An 18,211-nucleotide genomic window follows, 5' to 3' on the forward strand; every position below is an offset into this window, starting at 1 on the left:
GGAAGAACCAGACAGTGGATAACAAAGACCACGTTCACCGGCCATAATGCGTGATTGACACAAATTAAAAATAATTTAAATATCACTCTGAGAGTTTAAAACAGGTCCACTTCTGGGTAAGTCCCAGTGAAAAAAAAGTTAGCACCTGTTTGGAACCAAGCAGGAATGGAAATGCTTCACAGCATGACTTGGGTGCTGCTAGAGTGGCACTCTGAGGAAAATTCATAACCTTCGGAAGGCTTAAATGTGTTGAGTTAAAACAAGAGACTGAAAAGCATTACTTGGTGTCCAACTCGAAAAATCAGAGACTTGAAAGAAAAAAGGGAAGACAGAGGAGAAGAAGGGAGAGGAGGGACCAGGTGGAGGAAAGGGGTAAATAGAAAGAATTTTATAAGCAGAGTTCCTGGTAGAGGGAGAGTCAAACCCCACCTTGCCTCTCCACTCCAAACCCTCTGTCCCAGGGAGCTCTGCTCCTGACGTGCCTTCCTCCCTCTGCACCCCCAACACAGTCAGGTGTGGCCAGGAACTGAGGAGGAGGGCCGAAGTGCTCGGTTCCCCAGTCCACTAGGTCAGTAGTGACTTTGCCCCCAGGGGACAGCAGCATTCTCTGAAGACATTTTCAGTTATAACAACAGGGGGAAAGGGGTGCTATTGGCATCAGGTGGGTGGAGGCTGGCGATGCTGCTCAGAACCCACCGTGCGTGGGTTCCCACAGCCCCGTCATGGAGAACCATCCAGCCCCTGATGTCCACAGGACAAGGTCAGACAGCCCTGCACAAGGAGGCAATTACCTGGGGGGTTGCCTAGAGGAGCCTGCAGCCCCCAGGCTTCCCGTGTGGGGCTGGAAGGCAGGGACAGCCTCGTCGGTGTATAGGCCGCCATCCTGTCGGTGGTTCAGGCTCACCAGGTCGGTCATCACCACCAGGCCTGTTTCCTAAGCAACAGACAATGCCCAGAACACAGGTGGGCAAGTGGACGGGACGGCCCCAACGGTTACATCCATTTGGAGCTTCCCTGCTGCATCATGGCTCTGGGGGAGTCAGGCGTCTGCTCTGGGCTTGGTGACCAGGCTGGGGGGATCATGGGACCCAGTGACTGTGCAGAGCAAAGCAGCAGGGAGGCCAGCACATCCATGACCCGGGACAAACAGCCACGTGTCAGACTCCGTTTACAGGAGACGTCCAGAACAGGCAAATCCATAGAGACAGAAAGCAGATTTGTGGTTACTGGGGGTGGAGGGAGGGGCGGGGAGTGACTACTTATGGGGATGGGGTTTCCTCTTGAGGGGATGAAAATGTTCTGGAATTAGACAGAGGTGCTGCTTGCACAACGTTGTAAGTGTCCTAAATGCCACCCAATCACCCACTTTAAAATGGTTCATTTGGGGGCACCTGGGTGGCTTAGTCATTAACTGTCTGCCTTCAGCTCTGGTCATGATCCCAGGGTTCTGGGATCGAGTCCTGCGCTGGGCTCCCTGCTCAGCGGGGAGACTGCTTCTCCCTCTGCCCCTCCCCTCACTTGTGCACACGTGTTCTCTCTCTCTCTCTCTTTATCTCTGTCTCAAATAAATAAAATCTTTAAAAAAAGTACTGAGAGCAACTCGACTGCTGGCCAGCTCTGCTTCGGACACAGGGAGTGTAAAGTCCGAGACATCACCTCTTAATTCCGAAAGCTGCCAGGCGTCCAACAAATGTGCAGCTGAAACCCATGTCAATACAGATAGAGACACAGATGTGGAATGCGCTTTCTAGCTACTGTAGCAAAATGTTAATCTCCGGATCTAGGTGGCGGGCATACAGCTGTTTGTTAATTTGTTCAAACTTTTCTCTAAGTCTGAAAATCTTCCATAATAAAAACAGGAGAAAAAGGATGCATTTTAAATGGTTGTAAAACTGGGATGAAAAGCAGCCACCATGGGCCGTGCATTCGAGTGGGGACGGCCAGCGGGCTCCCGGCATGATCGAGAATGATGCTTGCACCCCTTGGGGTCCCCGGCCCCCACAGCTCAGGAGGAGGAGGATGGGTGTGAGCTACAAATGTCGGGGTGGGTGCCTGTCTGCTCCCAGTGTGAAGGTTTTCCTTCCAGCAAAGCACCCTAATGTCTTTCCTCCTTCCCAAGTACAAGTTATCGGTCGACACTCAGACCGTTCTGCACCCTGTCTGCTATGCAAATTGGGAGGGTCCACTTACAAGCTCCCATCTGGGAAAATCAAACATTAGTGCTGCCCCGATAAAAATTTGGAAACATCCCCCCCTGACCATCTCTGTGTCCCCTCTGTGTTCCACAGTGAGAGGCGCTCAGAAGGGGGTGGTGGGTCTGAAACCACCTGTCCTTACAGCGAAGGCAGACCCAGAGTCCTTGATGCTGCCCCAGGGCCATGGGAAGATGGAGGAGCGCCGGCGTCGTCGGGCCGCCAGTCCGGCCCACCAGAAAGACCCATCCTCCCGGGACGCCCCGAAGGCATCAGAAACATCATACTCTTCCAAGTCCTGGAAGACCTACAGGCAAAGGGAAAAAGGAACTGGTCGACTGGAGGTTTCTTGTCAACCCCAACCGGGTCTCGGGGGTCTGGCATGCTCCTATCTCAACCTCCTTTTGCGAATGTCACTCAGAGACCATCTTAGGGGTTGGGCACTGGTGTCACCGGCCCTTCTAAAGACGGGCAGGGGGCTGGAGAGGTAGGGCCTGGACAATATTACATCGCCAGAAACTGATGAATTTAACCCCGAGATCTTTCAGCTCACAAAGAAACCATCAGGGACTGGGTTCCCCAGTGAAAGAAAGAATCTAGGTTCATAAGAGGCCCTTCACTTACTGGAAAGGGAGAACCCCCCTCCGGCTATGGGGGTGCTGGACCCACGCTCGAGGGCCCCCACGCACCTGGGCCGGAGTCAGCTGGAATCCAGACCTGAGCAGGTAGACGCTCTTGTCCACCACAGTGACACACACACAGCTGCCCCTCGCAGCCCTGACCCTCAGGTCCACAACCTCCCCAGGCTGGGTCTCGTTTGCAGAATACGTCAGTGAAACCTGGACCCAAACACAGCAGAGAAATCCGGAGCTTGGCCACCCTCTCCACCTGCCAACGAGCGCCGGCCCTCACCAGCTCAGTGGGGACCATGGCCTTGCTGGCCAGGCAAGGACAAGGCCAGGAGGCAGAGTGATAGGAACAGGGCCGGTGCAACTGGAACGTTCTATGCAGAGGATGGGAGAGGAGGAGGGGAGAGGTGGGGAAGACAGGTGCTGGCTGAGGGCTTGGGGCAGCCATTTTCAAAGGATGCAGAGAGGTGGGGCAGAAGGCTGAGCCCGCTGCTGGGGACAGGAGCAGTGTCCCTTAGGTTTGGAACCCAGTGGGGACAGAGAACAGTGGACCGCTTTCCCTTTGTGGGTTTAATGCAATCCCCCTCTGGGGGACTTTCCGAGAAGTAAAGATGCAACTTATGTCGTAATTACTCCTGAAGGCAGGGCAGCCCTTGCAATCCCGCTGGGGACACCCTCTGGGATCCCAAAGGCAGCCATGTGCAGGCCACCTGGGCACAGACACCCCGGACGGCGCTTCCCTGTCCCCGCCCCCCCTGCTTCTCTGGCTAGTTCCCCATGCTCTACCCGGTTTTCAAAGAAGGTCTCAACGGCAAACTGGAGGCTGTCGGCAACCCCTTCTCCATTCTCCCTGACGTAGAAGATGAGCAGGCGGCCCAGGGGGACCATGCTGGGGCTCACGGCCAGCTGGAGGGAGGTCACACACACGTTGACCTCGGCTGCTGGGGCAGGAGGAGGCTCTAGGACCAGTCAAAGGTGGGGAGAGGCATGAGAATCCAGCAGCCCACGATGGGACCACCAATGCCCCAGGCTGCCCTGAGGGGGACATGGGGCACCGCAGGGGGAGGGGCTGGCCCCGGGCAAGAGCTCCATAGATACTCACACCCCCAGTACTTCACCTAGAAGGGAAGGGAAACCCAAAAGGATGGGGGCGGGTAGGATTCCCGAAGCACCATGCCGGTCAGCAGTTCTCAGCCAGGGCCATGCTGCCGCCCCAGGGGACACTTTTGGCTGTCAGGACTTGGGAGTGCATCTAGTGGGCGGGGCCAGGTGCTGCTCAGACCCCCTGCAGAGCGCGGGGAGAGTGACCCAGCTGAGCCCTGCTTACCCCTCCTTTCTGGGGTGACCTGCCCCTGTCTCAGTGATTCAGAAGGAAAGAGAGGAAAGAAGACCCCCCTCCTGCGGGGGGCCGGGCTCACCTGTTTCAGAAAGGTGCATTACGCGAATGGGTGTCTCTGGGGCCGCGCGCCTGCTTCTCTGCAGGGTGACGGGGGCGGGCTGCTGGCCCGAGAGCACGATGTTGCCCCGTGCAGCCACCTCGTAGTACAGGGTGAAGTTGCAGGGACACGTGGACTTCACAGGGAAATGGGCCTCCTCTCCGACCTGGGGGAGACACGCAGCATGGGGAGCCTTGCCTGGCAGCCCACAGCCTGGGACAGATGGCTGCTCTGGGGCCACGGAGAGGCCAGGACATGGCTGGGGCAGGGGCTCTGGCCTCAGAGCCAAGAACGGGGCATTGTGGCAGTGGGCAGTGGCCGTGCCCCCGTGGCAGCCTCAGCTGCGGCTCTGCGACTAGAACTGTGGTCAGACAGAGTGTGTGGAAGCTCTCGACGGGGTGGGGTGCAGCGAAGAAGTGAACCTGGCCCAAAGAGAGGTCTGGCCTTTGTCCCCCAACCTATCCCCTCACACCCCCCCAGAGGGGATCTCTAAGCCTCTGAAATGCCTGCCTAATAAGCATCTTTGTCCACCCAAGGCCTCAGGCCACACCAGATACTGATATGCAGCTATGCAGATGGTCACCCAGGGCTTTGCAACTGCCCATCCCCGCCCCCAGTAGAAACCCCAGACCCTGAGCATCCCTGCTCACAGATCTGCTAAGGGTCTAGGGTCCAAAACACATAAAAACTCTCACAATGAGGGGCGCCTGGGTGGCTCAGCGGGTTAAGCCTCTGCCTTCGGCTCAGGTCATGATCTTAGGGTTCTGGGATCGAGCCCCGCATCGGGCTCTTTGCTCAGCAGGGAGCCTGCTTCCTTCTCTCTCTCTCTCTGCCTGCCTCTCTGCCTACTTCTGATCTCTCTCTCTGCCAAATAAATTAAAAGTTTTTAAAAAATTGTTTAAAAAAAAACCCTCTCACAATGCAACAGTGAAAAGACGATTTCCTAAACCTTAAATTAAACTTAAATCTAAACTTAAAATCTAAACTTAAATCAGCAGGGGAAGCTGACAATAGAATACGCAGGGTCTCCCTGTACTGTCTGAGCAACTCTTCTGAAAATCTTAAATTATTCCAAAATGTAAAAAAAAGGAAAGTATGAAAAAAAGGAAAGTATGATAGCAGATTAGAACATATTAAGCAGTTTTTTTTTTTAAGTTCATAAGTCAGTAACATACTCTGAACCACCGCACAGCACCAAAAATAACTGTGGGGAGGAGAGACAGAAAGTTCTTCGTACAGAGGAACACCGGCTAATAAACGCAGAAGGAATGACAGAATTCAGAACCGCCATCACGCAGCGCCTCTGGTGATAACGGATTATAGCAAGAATTGTCAGTGACGCTAAAGGCACAGTGGGGGGTGGGAGGGAGTTTGCTAGGCGTCAGGACATTGTGGCTCCGGTCTCAGATGGTCACCCCAATTACTCAGCAGCCTCCCCCGCAAGGGGAAAGAGCTGGGAGGAACCAGACACGACCCCTGGGTAAAATCAGCTCCAGCAACAATGGTGCGTCCTCATTCTATGCCTCTTGCCAGGACCCCCGAGAGCAGCAGGGACGTAGCAATTCTGCGTGATTCTAATGCAGAATGTGGGATCCTCTACAAGACCACAGGCCTGAATTCTTCACAAAAGTCATGGCGATGAAAAGGCAGAGGTAGGGACTGTTCCCGATCAAGAGCAACTACGGAGGGGCGCCTGGGTGGCTCAGTGGGTTAAAGCCTCTGCCTTCGGCTCAGGTCATGATCCCAGGGTCCTGGGATGGAGCTCTCTGCTCAGCAGGGAGCCTGCTTCCCTTCCTCTCTCTCTGCCTGCCTCTCTGCCTGCTTGTGATCTCCGTCTGTCAAATAAATAAAACATTTAAAAAAAAAAAAAAAGAGCAACCATGGACACAGAAGAGCCAAACGCAACACGCAAATGGATCCTGAAATGCATGTGCACACGCACGTGCACGTGCAGACACGTGCACACACACGTGCACACACACGTACACACGTGCACGCACACACGCTCCTTCCCAGAGGCACATGCACACTTACACATAGCTGCACACTTACACACGTGTGCACAACACTGTGTAGTCGCGTGGGTGTTCACACGCAAGACATAAGTTACATCTTGGGGGCATCTTTGAAAATGGGAATATTGCCTGTGAATTAAACAGTATCTTGAGTTAACATAATTTTCTTAGATACAAGAGCCTTAAGATCATGCTGCAGAATGTCCTTATTTTTAGGACATTTTAGGCTCAAGTATTTAAGAGTGAAGCATCATATCTGTAACTTACTTTCCAATGTTGTAGCAAAAAAAATATATATATATATATCTCTAAAGGAATAGATGGATGACTGTGTGGATGGCTGGATGACTGGGTAGCTGGGTGGATGGACGGACAGGTGGATGGCTGGGTGGGTGGGTAGGTGGACAAGTGGGCGGTGAGTGGGAGGATGGATGATAGAGGCAAAATGTTAATTCATCAATCTGGGTGAAAGGCACATGGTTATACCATTTTTTTATTATTTCTAAGTTTGTATATATTCACCTTTAAAAAAGACACCAAACTAAGGTCCCCTTGGGTTTCAGATGTCGGAAAAGAGAAAAGAGCATGGCATCACAGTAATCCTAAAAGACTGGCTTGCCAGCCCCCGTTTACAGAGCAGCTCCCCCAGCACGCATCTCGGAACTGGAGGAAGGGGAAACCAGAGCCCAGGCTGGACCCAGCAGGGCCACTCTTGTCTCAATGCCCTGCAGTTGTGCGCAGGGCCCCTCGGTGACAGTCCCAGAGGTGAGGGGGCCAGAACCTGCTGACCCCACTCAGGCAGGATGGAGATGTCCCTCCGAGAGGAAAGTCTGAGTGGCCCAGCCAAGTCCCCGCCTAGCGGGAACTGCAGTACCGGCAGCTGGGGACAGGCTAATCCCCGCCCCCGCAGGACAGCAGCCAAGGTCAGCACCCCCACAACGCGCTGCTGCTTGAATAGCGTTACAACAAGAACAGCATGTCCAGCCCAGCCAGGCACAATCTCATCCAAGTTTCTCATTCTCATAATCCCTGCAGAGGGCCATTAAGCCCCCGAAATGGGCAGTCCCAGTGCCAGGATTCCTCTGAGCTGTATCCCAGCCGCCTCAGGTCCGGGCAGCGGCTCTCGGAAAGGGAGCGCCAGAGGTCTACGGGGCTGGGGAGGCCTGGGAGCAAGGTCGGGAGGCCTCTCAGCTAAGGGAGCTCGTAGGGTACTTTATGACCCATCTACCCTCCAAGAGATGAGGGGGTAAACCAGCCACCGTTCATCCATACCATACAATAGACAAGACAGACAAAGCAGAACCTTCGATGCATGTTGTTAAGTGAAAGCAGGAATGCTTTCAGCAAGCAGAAAGCTGCGTGCTGTATGGTTCCAACTACAGCCATCCCCCTTATCCGTGGTTTCAGTGACCCGCCATCCACAGGGGTCTGGAAGCAGATGCCCCTTCTGACATGTCACGGGAAGGTCAGGGGCCGCCAAACGCCGCGTCACAACGCCCGTGTCATTCGCCCTCCTTCGTCCCCTGGCATAGACCTTACACCACGGTGGGATCAGAAACGGGCTGGGCACAGTACAGTGTATTTTGGGAGAGAGAAGCCACAGTCCTGTGACTCTTATTACAGTCTATTATTACGGTGGTTCTATTTTATCATGAACTATTGTTGGTAATCATCTCACTGTGCCTGATTTGTAAGTCAATCTGTGTCGCAGGCACGTGTGTATAGGAAAGAACGTTCAGCTAGGGCTTGGTACTACGTGCCGTATCGGGCAGCCACTGGGAACGTAGGGATGTATCCCCACGGATAAGGGGGGGACGACTGTCTACGTCGGATGGAAAACAGCTGTTCTGAGTTGCTGCCTAGGCATCCGATGGCCTGACCAGCTGCTCACACGCTGAGTCTGGACATTCGGATGAGGACCCGAGCTTGGGATTCTGGCCCCATCATTTCCCCCCACGTGCCTTTTAAAATAACCACTTAGCACTGATGCCCAAAATGTTAGTGACCTCCTCCTCAGCCACCTATGAGTCACAGGCGCTTTGCTGCCCTGCTGTCCGTCTCCTGCTCGCTTCGGACCCGGGGCAAAGGCCTGCCCTCCCCATACCCGCCGGGCTCGCTGCACACCCCCCCACCGCACTCCACGATCTGTATATAAATCTCGTGACCTGACTTCCTATGTGCGTGTGTATCGAAACTGTGCCTCCAACCCAAACACAACCCCAGGGGGCTTCACTTCTCCCGACATGATATGACATTCTGGAAAAGGCAGAAAGATAAAGACAGTGAAAAGACTGGTGGTTGCCGGGGGCTAGCAGGGAGGGAGGGATGAATGAACAGGTCAGGGGAAGGGGGAACCCAGAGGATTTTCAGGGCACTGAGTCCATTCTGTATGATACCATAATGCTGGATGCGTGTCCTTTTACGTTGGTCCAAACCCACGGAAACTGCAATGCCAGGAGAGGTCCCTAACGCGCCCTGCAGACTGCCATGAACACAGCGGACGCGTGGACACTGGCTCATGGACCTTAACAGGCGTGCAGCCCCCTAAGGCAAGCTGCTAATCTTCAGGGACAGCACGCCCGGGACCAGGTTTATCACAGTAAACCGCGGGCCACAGCTAAGTGTTCACCACAATGAAATGACGGGCGGAGGAATTCCCGAGGAATTTCGCCCTTGCTGGAGGGAGGCGGGGCTGCGGCATCAGTCCCAGCATCAGTCCTGCGTGGGCACGCGCAGATCCCCACCTCGGAGATGCAGGCTCACTGCTTCCCACCGTGGGCGGGGGCAGGGTTGGGGGAGGACATGCCTGCAAGCCTTACCTGCAGGGGGCGCGAAGGCGGCTTCAGCTGCAGGTAGCACTGGCTCGGGGAGTACCAGCTGCTGAGAGACAGGTAGCTGGGCAGGTAGTGGGCCCCCACGGGCTTTCCATGAAGGGCCGTCACCTTGGTCTGAAGAAACAAGGGTACTTGGTCAAGATCTGGGGGCTTGGTGGAGGAAGAGGGTCTTGGGGAATGCCTCTGCCCGTCCTGGCCTGCAGCAAGACTCTTTCATGTTCCCATTGGTCTTTGGGGACCCCTCTCTCCAGGTCTCAGAGACTGGGGTCCAATGTGTCTTAACGTGCTGTTTCTCAGCTCCAGGAAGCAAGTGACCAAGACTGGTCCCAGGGTGTGGGGATGGGGAGAGGGCGCTCAGGCAGACGCAGGTCACTCGTGAGGCCACCAAGGGCTAGTTCTATCACGGACATATTAGGAAGCCCTCCCCATCCCCTACACCCTCTCTGGGTTGCTGGTGACCCTGGTGGCTTCTCAGAGGGGATAACAGGCCTGGGAAGTGACCACAGAGAAGGTGGACAGAAGGAGCAGCCGTGTAGGACAGCAGCCCCGGGGCTCTGGACCCTGCCGCTCCCTGAGCTCAAGGCCTTCCCCTCTGCACGCGCTAAGCCCTTTCGGGGGGCGGTTACACGGCTCTTGCTCCCATGGGCTTTGAGCCTGTTCCCTTCACGTGCTGCTGAAAGACTAGAGGGCAACACAGGGAGAGGACAGCGGTGCAGATCGAAGATTTCTGTGGAATCAGGAATAAAGAAGTTGACCCACTTTGCCCCCAGTTTCCGGGAGGTAGACTTATTAAAGGCCCCGGGGTCTCCCGACTGATGAGAGCATCTCTGTTACTCACGGTGTGTCCTGGTGACACGTGCTACTGAGCTGACTCAGGACAGGGACAAGGGGCTGGGGCTCTGAGATTCTCGCTACCAGCCAGACCTCCCGGGAGGGAGCTCCGGCTAGAACGGGAGTTTAGTCGCAGAGCCAATGACTCACACCTATATCACGTTATGGAACCTACGTTCCTACGTATGCCTACGTTATGGAACCCGATGGACACCTGGGCTCAAGTGAGCGCCTCTGGCTGACACTTCTCTGTGGCTACCGTCACGTATCACAAGCCCTGGGATGGGCTGATTATCCATCCCCCAGACCCCCCATCAAAGGCTATAAACTCCCTAAGGGCAACCGTAGGTCACAGGTCCAACAAGCTGGTGCCCAAGCATGGACTGGGGAACGTACCAAGGCTGTGTCTAGTGGCTGAATGACACAGGTCCAAGCAACTCACCCACCTCCAGCCACACGTGTTGCGCTGACATGGGGATGAAGGGGATTTCAAACCCCACCAGACCTCCCCGGGACACAGATTCGACGGTGTAGATGTTGTCCTTTGGCGTCAGCTCTGCTCTGATTTGGACCGTCACCCCCTCGGCTGGGCTGCCATCCGGGTAGGACAGCTCCACCTGGAAGGGTCACCAAAGATTCAACACAGTGAGGGCAGCTCCGTTCCCCAAACTGATCTAATCCCCCATCAGAATCCCAGCCAACTTCCCCCCAGAAGTCAAGCTGACGCTAAAACTCACAGGGAATTGCACCGGTCCCCAAATAACCAAAATAATCAAGAAAAAGAGGAACAAAGGAGAACTCACATGTCCCAATTTTCTTCTTTTTTTTTCTCTGAGATTTTATTTACTTGTTTGAGAGAGAGATCGCAAGTAGGCAGAGAGGCAGGCAGAGAGGGAGGGGGAACCAGGCTCCCCACTGAGCAGAGAGCCCGATGCAGGGCTCGATCCCAGGACTCTGAGACCATGACCTGAGCCGAAGGCAGAGGCTTTACCCACTGAGCTGCCCAGGTGCCCCCTTTTTTAAAGAATTGTATTTTTTTATTTTTTAAGATTTATTTATTTATTTGACAAAGAGAGAGAAGGATCACAAGTAAGCAGAGCAGCAGCCCTCGGACACCAAGAGCCAAGGTGACACAGTGCAATTAAAGGACCCCGTCTTCAGCGGCGTCCCCACTGTGGACCCACGGCGTCTCTGCAGCGGCTTCACGGTGGTCCTTGAGCAGAGCTGGAGGGCAGACAGTGCAGGGCCCGCGCCCTCTGAGGGCCCCCCACCGGGTGCTGTCCCCCAGCGCTTACCCTCCCCACATAGGACAGGCCTGGCTTGAACTGCTTCCTGGTGTCCTTGGAGTAACGGACGTCCACGAGCTGCCTCTGGACGGGGGTGGAGGCATCAAATGCCACCTGCTGGCTCCCATCCACACTGGTCACCGTGGCCCAGATGCTGACAGTGCCCCGGAAGTGTTCGGGGACATCGGCGGGGATCATGTCCTTCACACAGATGTCGAAGTCCTGGGAGCCATGGATCTGGAGGCAGAAGCGCCCACAATGTGCTCACTCGGGGTTGGAATGGTTTTGTGGAATGAGTCTCAAAACCCCATCTGAAGCGCAGGATGCTCCAGCGGGGCACGGCCAACCTGCGCCGTGGGTCACTGCATCCCTTGCTGGAGGTGCAGCATGTCCCGGGGACTAAGATGTTGTTGGCCCTCAGCAGACAGCCGGGCAGAGATTTGAACCGTCACCCTCCTCTCTTTGACGCACTCACTCTACTCCCACCCCCGGGTCTCAGAACGCCTCCATTCAACCCCTATCTCAGGACACAGCCGGGGGCCTGGCAAACAAGCCCCTTCCAGAAACAGCTTTGGAGACCACTACTCAGTAAGCCAGAGAGAACCAAGGCAAGGGCCACCGCCAGCGGAAGGCATGACAGGGTCCAGGGCTGGAAGCCCCAGAGGCAGAGGACCTCCAGGCTCTACAGACACGGGACTGTGAAGTCACGCAGCCACTTGGGAAAACAGTCTGGGAGTTTCTCAAACGGCTAAACTCAGTTACCCCTAAACAGACCATGGCAGGGCCATAGAGAAAAATGGCCAATCCGTGATCGACGAGTCTCAAAGGAAGTCTGACCCCGAGATCTAGCAGCTAGTAGGAAGACAGCCCCATAACAACCAAACCCAAATGGCTAGAACTAGATTAATAACAGACAGCTTCTCTGATTTTCTTCCCTACTTCTTTTTTTTTCTTTTTAAGATTTATTTAAGTCGTCATTACGCCCAACGTGGGGTTCAAACTCACAAGCCCAAAAATCAAGAGTCACTTACTCTACTGACCAAGCCAGTCAGGCACCGCTTTTTATTTTATTTTATTAAAGATTATTTATTTATTTCAGAAAGACAGAAAGAGAGCATGCGCGCACTAGCAGGAGGGGCAGAGAGAGAGGGAGAGAGCCTATCAAGCAGACTCCGGGCTGAGTGCAGAGCCCAACGCGGGGCTCAATCCCACGACCACAAGATCCAAACCTGAGTCAAAACCAAGAGTCAGATGCCAAACCGACTGTGCCACCCAGGTACCCCTAGGCACCCCTTTATAAGAAAAAAATTTTTTTAAGATATTTATTTATTTATTTGACAGAGAGAGATCACAAGTAGGCAGAGAGGCAGGCAGAGAGAGGAAGGGAAGCAGGCTTCCCGCTGAGCAAAGAGCCGGATTTGGGGCTCGATCCCAGGACCCTGGGATCATGACCTGAGCCGAAGGCAGAGGCTTTAACCCACTGAGCCACCCAGGCGCCCCTAAAAAAAAAAAAAAAAAATTTAAGTAAACTCTACCTCCAAGGTGGGGTTCAAACTCATGACTCCAAGGTCAAGAGTCGCACGCTCTACCTACTGAACCAGCCAGGTGTCCCATTTTGCCCTTATATCTTAGAACCAACTGAGGAAACCAAGCATGCATCCCTAACCAATCTCAGGGAATGCTTCCCTTCTAGGTGCCAACAGCCTCCAGCGGGGACACACCTGAAGCCTTCCCTCTTCCTCACAATAAAGCTTCGAGTCTGCCAACTGGGGGTGATGGTGGCTGACTCCCTTTGCTACAGTGAGCTCCGAATAAATAGCCTTTGCTCATTCTGATGCAGGCAGTCTATTTAATTCCACATCATACAACCCAGGAATGCCACATCCAGGAAAGATGAACAGGTCTGGCCTCACACAAACCTGTACGCGAAATGTCCAGAGAAGCAGTATCTAGAATGCCCAAAAAGTGGGAGAAACTCAAATATCCATCAATGGGTAAACGGAAAAGCCAAATGTGGTCCATCCATACAACAGACTATTACTCAGCCGTAAAAAAGGAACCAAGCTCAGACAACCTGCTACAAGGGGGATGAACCTTGAAACATCGTACTGGGCAAAAGAAGCCGGATACAGAAGACTGTATAGCATACAACTCCGTGTATACAGAACGTCTGAACCGGGCACATTCATAGAGACAAAAAGCAGTTCAGTGGTTGCCCGAGGCTGGGGATGGTAATAGGCAGATTACAAAAGGACGTGAGGGACTTGGGGAGGGTGGTGGAAATGCCCAAACTCTGGCCTGTGATGGCTGTGGTATAACTCTGAATATACCAAAACCCCCGAATCCTACGTTCTGTGTGTGTATTTGAATTGCAAGGTCCGTGAATTATATCTTAATAAAACTACTTCTTTAAAAAACTTTGTACATACTATCCAGGGAGGACATACATCAACCTATCAATAGTGGTTTTGTCTGTCAGAGAAGAAATCACCTTTATTTCTTCTTTTTTTTTTCTTATATTTTCTAAAATCTCCATGATCAGCCTGCAGGAATTTTATCACTGGGAAAATCCTCACCGTATAAACTGTTTTAGAAAGTAAAATAAAGTAAATGATTACGGAGCTGAAGCCAAGGGCAGGCCCGGCAGGAAGGGGTCCATTGGAAGAGCAGCATGGAGTCCCTGCTCCTCACCTTTGTGGTTCTGAGGACGGGGCGCCCCACCTCCTGGCTGTAGTACCCCACGCCATTTACAGTCATATTGATCGTTAAGGTCCCCGAGACAGGTTTTCCAAAGGTATACCTGGAACAAAACAAAGGGGGTTAATTTCACATGGGAGCAGCAGGGGAGGGGAGGGGCTGGTCTCAGGAAGGCCAAGCCCCCGTGGGATGTGGCCAGCTGATCCAAGGATGCTTCCCCCATCCTACATTCTGAGCTTACAGCCCTACCCACAGTCCAGAGTCAGCATAGACAGACCAGCATTGGCACCTGCAATCCTCTGCACTGGGACTTGTATTTGACAGAAAAAGAGACCAAGGGTCAGAGAGGAACTCTGAACCCAAGAGCGGGAGGGTATGTGAGACCACCACTGGGCCTGCCACTTGTTGAAGCAGGACAGTAGAGGATCTAACAACTGTGGGCATCAGGGAAGCCTGGGCCTAAGTGCTCTGGTGAATTCAACTTTGAATCAGGGATCATACTGCTTGGTTTCGTCACGCAGAGAATGGAAATAAAAGTATCCTCTCAAAGGTGCCGGTAAGACTTAAATGTATGTTTGTCACGCCTTAGGCAGAGGGGACACCTGCTTACAGGGGCCCAGGAGCAAGACGGCAGATCACAGTGAATAAAAAAATAACACCAGCCGTTTTGATAGTATTTTCTAGACTATAGAAAAGGTGTGTGGATTTTTTTTTTTTTTTAAATTTGAGTATAGTTGACAACATCCTCGGTTTTTAAAACACACGTGGCAGGGGCACCTGACTGGCTCAGTCATAGAGTGGGGCACTCTTGATCTCAGCCCCACATTAGGGGTACAGATTACTTAAAAGAAGAAAAAAACAAACAAACAAAAGAGAACCCACACAGCTGAAGGAGCGGAGGGCAAGAGAACGGCCTCAACCACAAGCTCCAGAAGGTGAGAGAGCTGAGCGGGAACACAGGCCTTGGAGTACTCTCCCTGGGGGACCCCAGAAAGGGACAGTGTCTCTGGACACCCTCTGGTTAACCCTCACTTTGTAGCTGGTGATAAGCCTGGTCATGAGACAGGCAATCCCTTCAAGAAGTCCCTTGCGGGTCACCCCATTCCCTGTGGGTGCTGTTTGCAAGGAAGAGGGCGACACAGGAAGGGGAGGGAGACGGGTATCCCCCCCCCAGGAGGAAAACAATGTGGGAAGTGGGGGCTATCCCACCGGAGACGAGTCTGAGGGAAGAGGGGCAGGCCCATGGGGGAGGGCGTGCCCCAGGAGGGCGTGTCCTGGGGAGGGGCGTGTCTACAAGGAGAGAGGCGGTCTTCAAGGGGCGGGGCTCGCCCATGCTGACCACCTCTTTCTCACCTGGCCTGCACAGTGCCCTTCTCGCAAGCGTCCAGGTCCCGGATATACTGAGGCGGGTCAATAAGAAGCTCAAATTTCGGCAGCACTGGAAGGAGAGAGCGAAGAGGAGGGAGGGCCAACTTCCACGGCTGGGGTGGCCTCAGAAAGTCCTGGCGCTGTGGGACAGGTAGCAGCAAAGCCCCAGCCCAGGGCTACCCGGGAGACAACACCACAGGAATCCACACCCCTACCCTTCATTGATCGCAGGCAGCTTCTGGGGATTTTGCTGGCCCACAATTATTTCCTATTTTGGGGGGGACACACACTCTTTTTCTCCCCAGAGGCTCACGTCTCATCAGTTTAAGGCCATGTGCTCCACGTGCAGGCCAGCCCAGAGGTGCTCAGCCCTGGGAGCATCCAGCCATCTGATCATGCTGGGCAGCTTGGGGAGAAGGGATGGACACCGACACCCAGAAGCTGCACGGAGGAAACGCGAAGAAGCTGGTCCTTCGAGTTTGCAACACAAGGCCATAAATTCCCTTCCTTTTACTTTCAGAGTTTGCACTGGGCTTGTCGCTTGCAGCCAACAACCCTGTCCTCTACAGCCTTTCCTTCTCTGGTCCGTGTTCATTCCCCAGCTCCTGTTACTTGAGCAATTTCCTGAATGCCTCTCAACGTCTCAGCTCCCCCATCTGTGCACAGGGTTGGGATGAGATCGAAAGAACCAAAAGAAATGGACTTAAAAAGAAGGGAGGGGGCGCCTGGGTGGCTCCGTCAGTTAAGTGTCTGCCTTCAGCTGGGGTCCTAGGGGTCCTGGGGTCCTAGGATGGAGACCTGCATTGGGCTCCCTGCTCAGCAGGAAGCCTGCTTCTCCCTCTCCCTCTACCTGCTGCTCCCCTCCTTATGCATACTCTGTCAAATAAATAAATACAATCTTTTAAAAAACAATAAAAATAAGCAATAAAAAGGAAGGGAATTCTGACCCAGGCTATGACCCGGATGAACCTGGAGGACATCATGCTGAGTGAAATACACCAGATGCAAAAGGACAAACACTGTACAGTCCCACTTCCACGAACCACCTGGCCGAGTCAGAGTCATAGAAACAGGAAGTAGGACTTCAAGCTGGCCCAGGGCTGGGAGGGGGCAGAGAGTTACCGTTTAGTGGGGACTGAGTTTCAGTCTAGGAAGATGCAACAGTTCTGGAAATGGACGGTATGATATCTACCCAACAACATGAAAGCCCTTAATGCTGCTTGTACACTTAAAAATAGCGAAGCCGGCCAATTTTGTTCTGTGTTTTATGACAATTCTCATAAAAGTAAAACAACAAAGGGCCCAGCTCTCTGCACTGAGCCCCAGCGAATGGGGCTGCTGCCGTCCTCTCCCATCATTGGTGTCGTCACCGGGTCCGTGGTCTCGCCCAGAGGTGAAACCCGGAGAGTCCCCGGCTTACCATACTTCTGAACTTCGAAGGACTTGTTGTACACATGGCCTTGCATTTCGACAAAAATGAACCATTCTCCCAGCACCGGCTGGTCAGACAGGGGGAAGGTCATGTTGGCCACACCTGTGTGCAGAGAGATGCCGGGTCATCCTGGGGCAAGAACATGTGCAGAGAGCCAGCCTGGCCTGATCATACTCCATGGCTGCGGGCTGCCCTGTGCATCCCAGGACACTGAGGCCGCACCCACCCGATGCCACTAGCTCCTCCCCCCAAGTCATGGCAACCCCAAATATTCCCACATAATACTGGGACCTGGGGGCAGAACCCTCCCCACCTCCCCACCACCACCAGGTGGTAACAGCTGCCCAAATCCAGCACAGATTCTGAACAGGCTTCAAGACAAAACACCACTCTCCCTGCACTTGGGCCTCAGGAAATGCCACCAGCCTCAGGCAGAGAGAGGAGGAAGTCCTGGCTCTGGGTCCATTCGTTGGAACCCCACAGGAACTGTTTTCATGCTGGGAGGAGAGTTGGGGATCTGTCACTCCCGAGTGGGACTTGCTGTGCCTGTCCCCAACAGGGACATCGTGCAAGCAGCTCAGCAGGACTCCGGAGAACACCCAGGACTACAACAGTCCCCACCGCTTCTCTCTGTCACCAAGGAATTGGAAAACATGCTGGCCAGCCATCTCTTCCCTCACATATTCAGAGCCTTTGATGGTCAGAGGTTTGCGGGGGTGGGGGTGGGGCTGTCACCAACATACATTTTCTATGGAGCTTCATTAGCCCGTGGCTAACACTACCAGACACCACCCACCCCCAGCCCGGGAGCAAAACCGCGCCAGTTGAGAACCCCTGATCCACACATATTCCAAGTTTTTTAAATGGGAGGCTGCTCATTCCCTTCCTCTGTGTTCTGAAGATCAAGTCCATACACCTCCCTGGAGCCTGAGAGGCCCTCGGGTCTCACTGTTGCTTCTCGTATCAGCATTCCTGACACGTGGGGCCTCCTTCCTGAGCCCAGCCTCACTCTCCTTGCCATCCACTGGGCCTCCTGCATGCTGGGCCTTTCTCTGGAACACGTTCCCTGGCCCCTCACTTGGCCCGGCTAACGTCTGCTCCTTCTCCACTTCGTTGCTAGAAAGGCTTTTTCCTCCAGGCAGCCTTCTAGGATTGCCTCTGCTCTCCCAGGCTGGGCAAGAACTCCATTTTGCCCTCTCTGAATTTGTACTTCTCCTTCCTAGCTCTCACCGTGACAGATGTTATCATGTGGTTTAAAGTCTGTTTCCCACACTGGGCAGAAAGTTCCCCCTTTGTCAGCATCGACTTCGGTGCCCAGGAGATGTGAGTTAGTGAGAGGAAGGGAAAGGGGCCGATGGGGAGGGTAGAGAAGGGGAAAGCCGGCTGAGTGCCCGGCAAGGAGGTGGGCTGGATGGCCAAGAGAGTCAGAGCGCTGTCCTTGGCTCCACCAGAGGCCCTGCAGCCCCGGGCTCAGAACTCCAGGAAGGACAG

The 18,211-nt window shown here is 53.9% G+C and overlaps 1 protein-coding gene across 8 annotated transcripts in view; it reads right to left on the bottom strand.

The window, feature by feature from the left end:
* CPAMD8 (C3 and PZP like alpha-2-macroglobulin domain containing 8) overlaps positions 1-18,211 on the bottom strand; it is a 69,947-nt gene that overhangs the window by 42,738 nt on the left and 8,998 nt on the right. For 7 of the 8 annotated variants that reach the window (XR_006816496.1, XR_006816495.1, XR_006816497.1 and 4 more), the window contains exons 8-18: positions 16,709-16,822; positions 15,274-15,358; positions 13,915-14,023; positions 11,233-11,460; positions 10,384-10,554; positions 9,092-9,220; positions 4,240-4,423; positions 3,608-3,780; positions 2,882-3,031; positions 2,338-2,499; positions 792-934 (exon numbers count right to left, since the gene is read on the bottom strand). Coding sequence is in view for 4 of the 8 variants with exons in the window: in XM_045991806.1 (XP_045847762.1) it covers positions 792-934; positions 2,338-2,499; positions 2,882-3,031; positions 3,608-3,780; positions 4,240-4,423; positions 9,092-9,220; positions 10,384-10,554; positions 11,233-11,460; positions 13,915-14,023; positions 15,274-15,358; positions 16,709-16,822 (1,648 nt within the window). In the remaining 4 variants the exon portion in view is untranslated. The remainder of the gene's footprint in view (positions 1-791; positions 935-2,337; positions 2,500-2,881; positions 3,032-3,607; positions 3,781-4,239; positions 4,424-9,091; positions 9,221-10,383; positions 10,555-11,232; positions 11,461-13,914; positions 14,024-15,273; positions 15,359-16,708; positions 16,823-18,211) is intronic. The other variant, XM_045991809.1, reaches the window with a different exon arrangement.

The sequence above is a fragment of the Meles meles genome, chromosome 20, assembly GCF_922984935.1.
Source record: "Meles meles chromosome 20, mMelMel3.1 paternal haplotype, whole genome shotgun sequence".
Lineage (NCBI taxonomy): Eukaryota > Metazoa > Chordata > Mammalia > Carnivora > Mustelidae > Meles > Meles meles.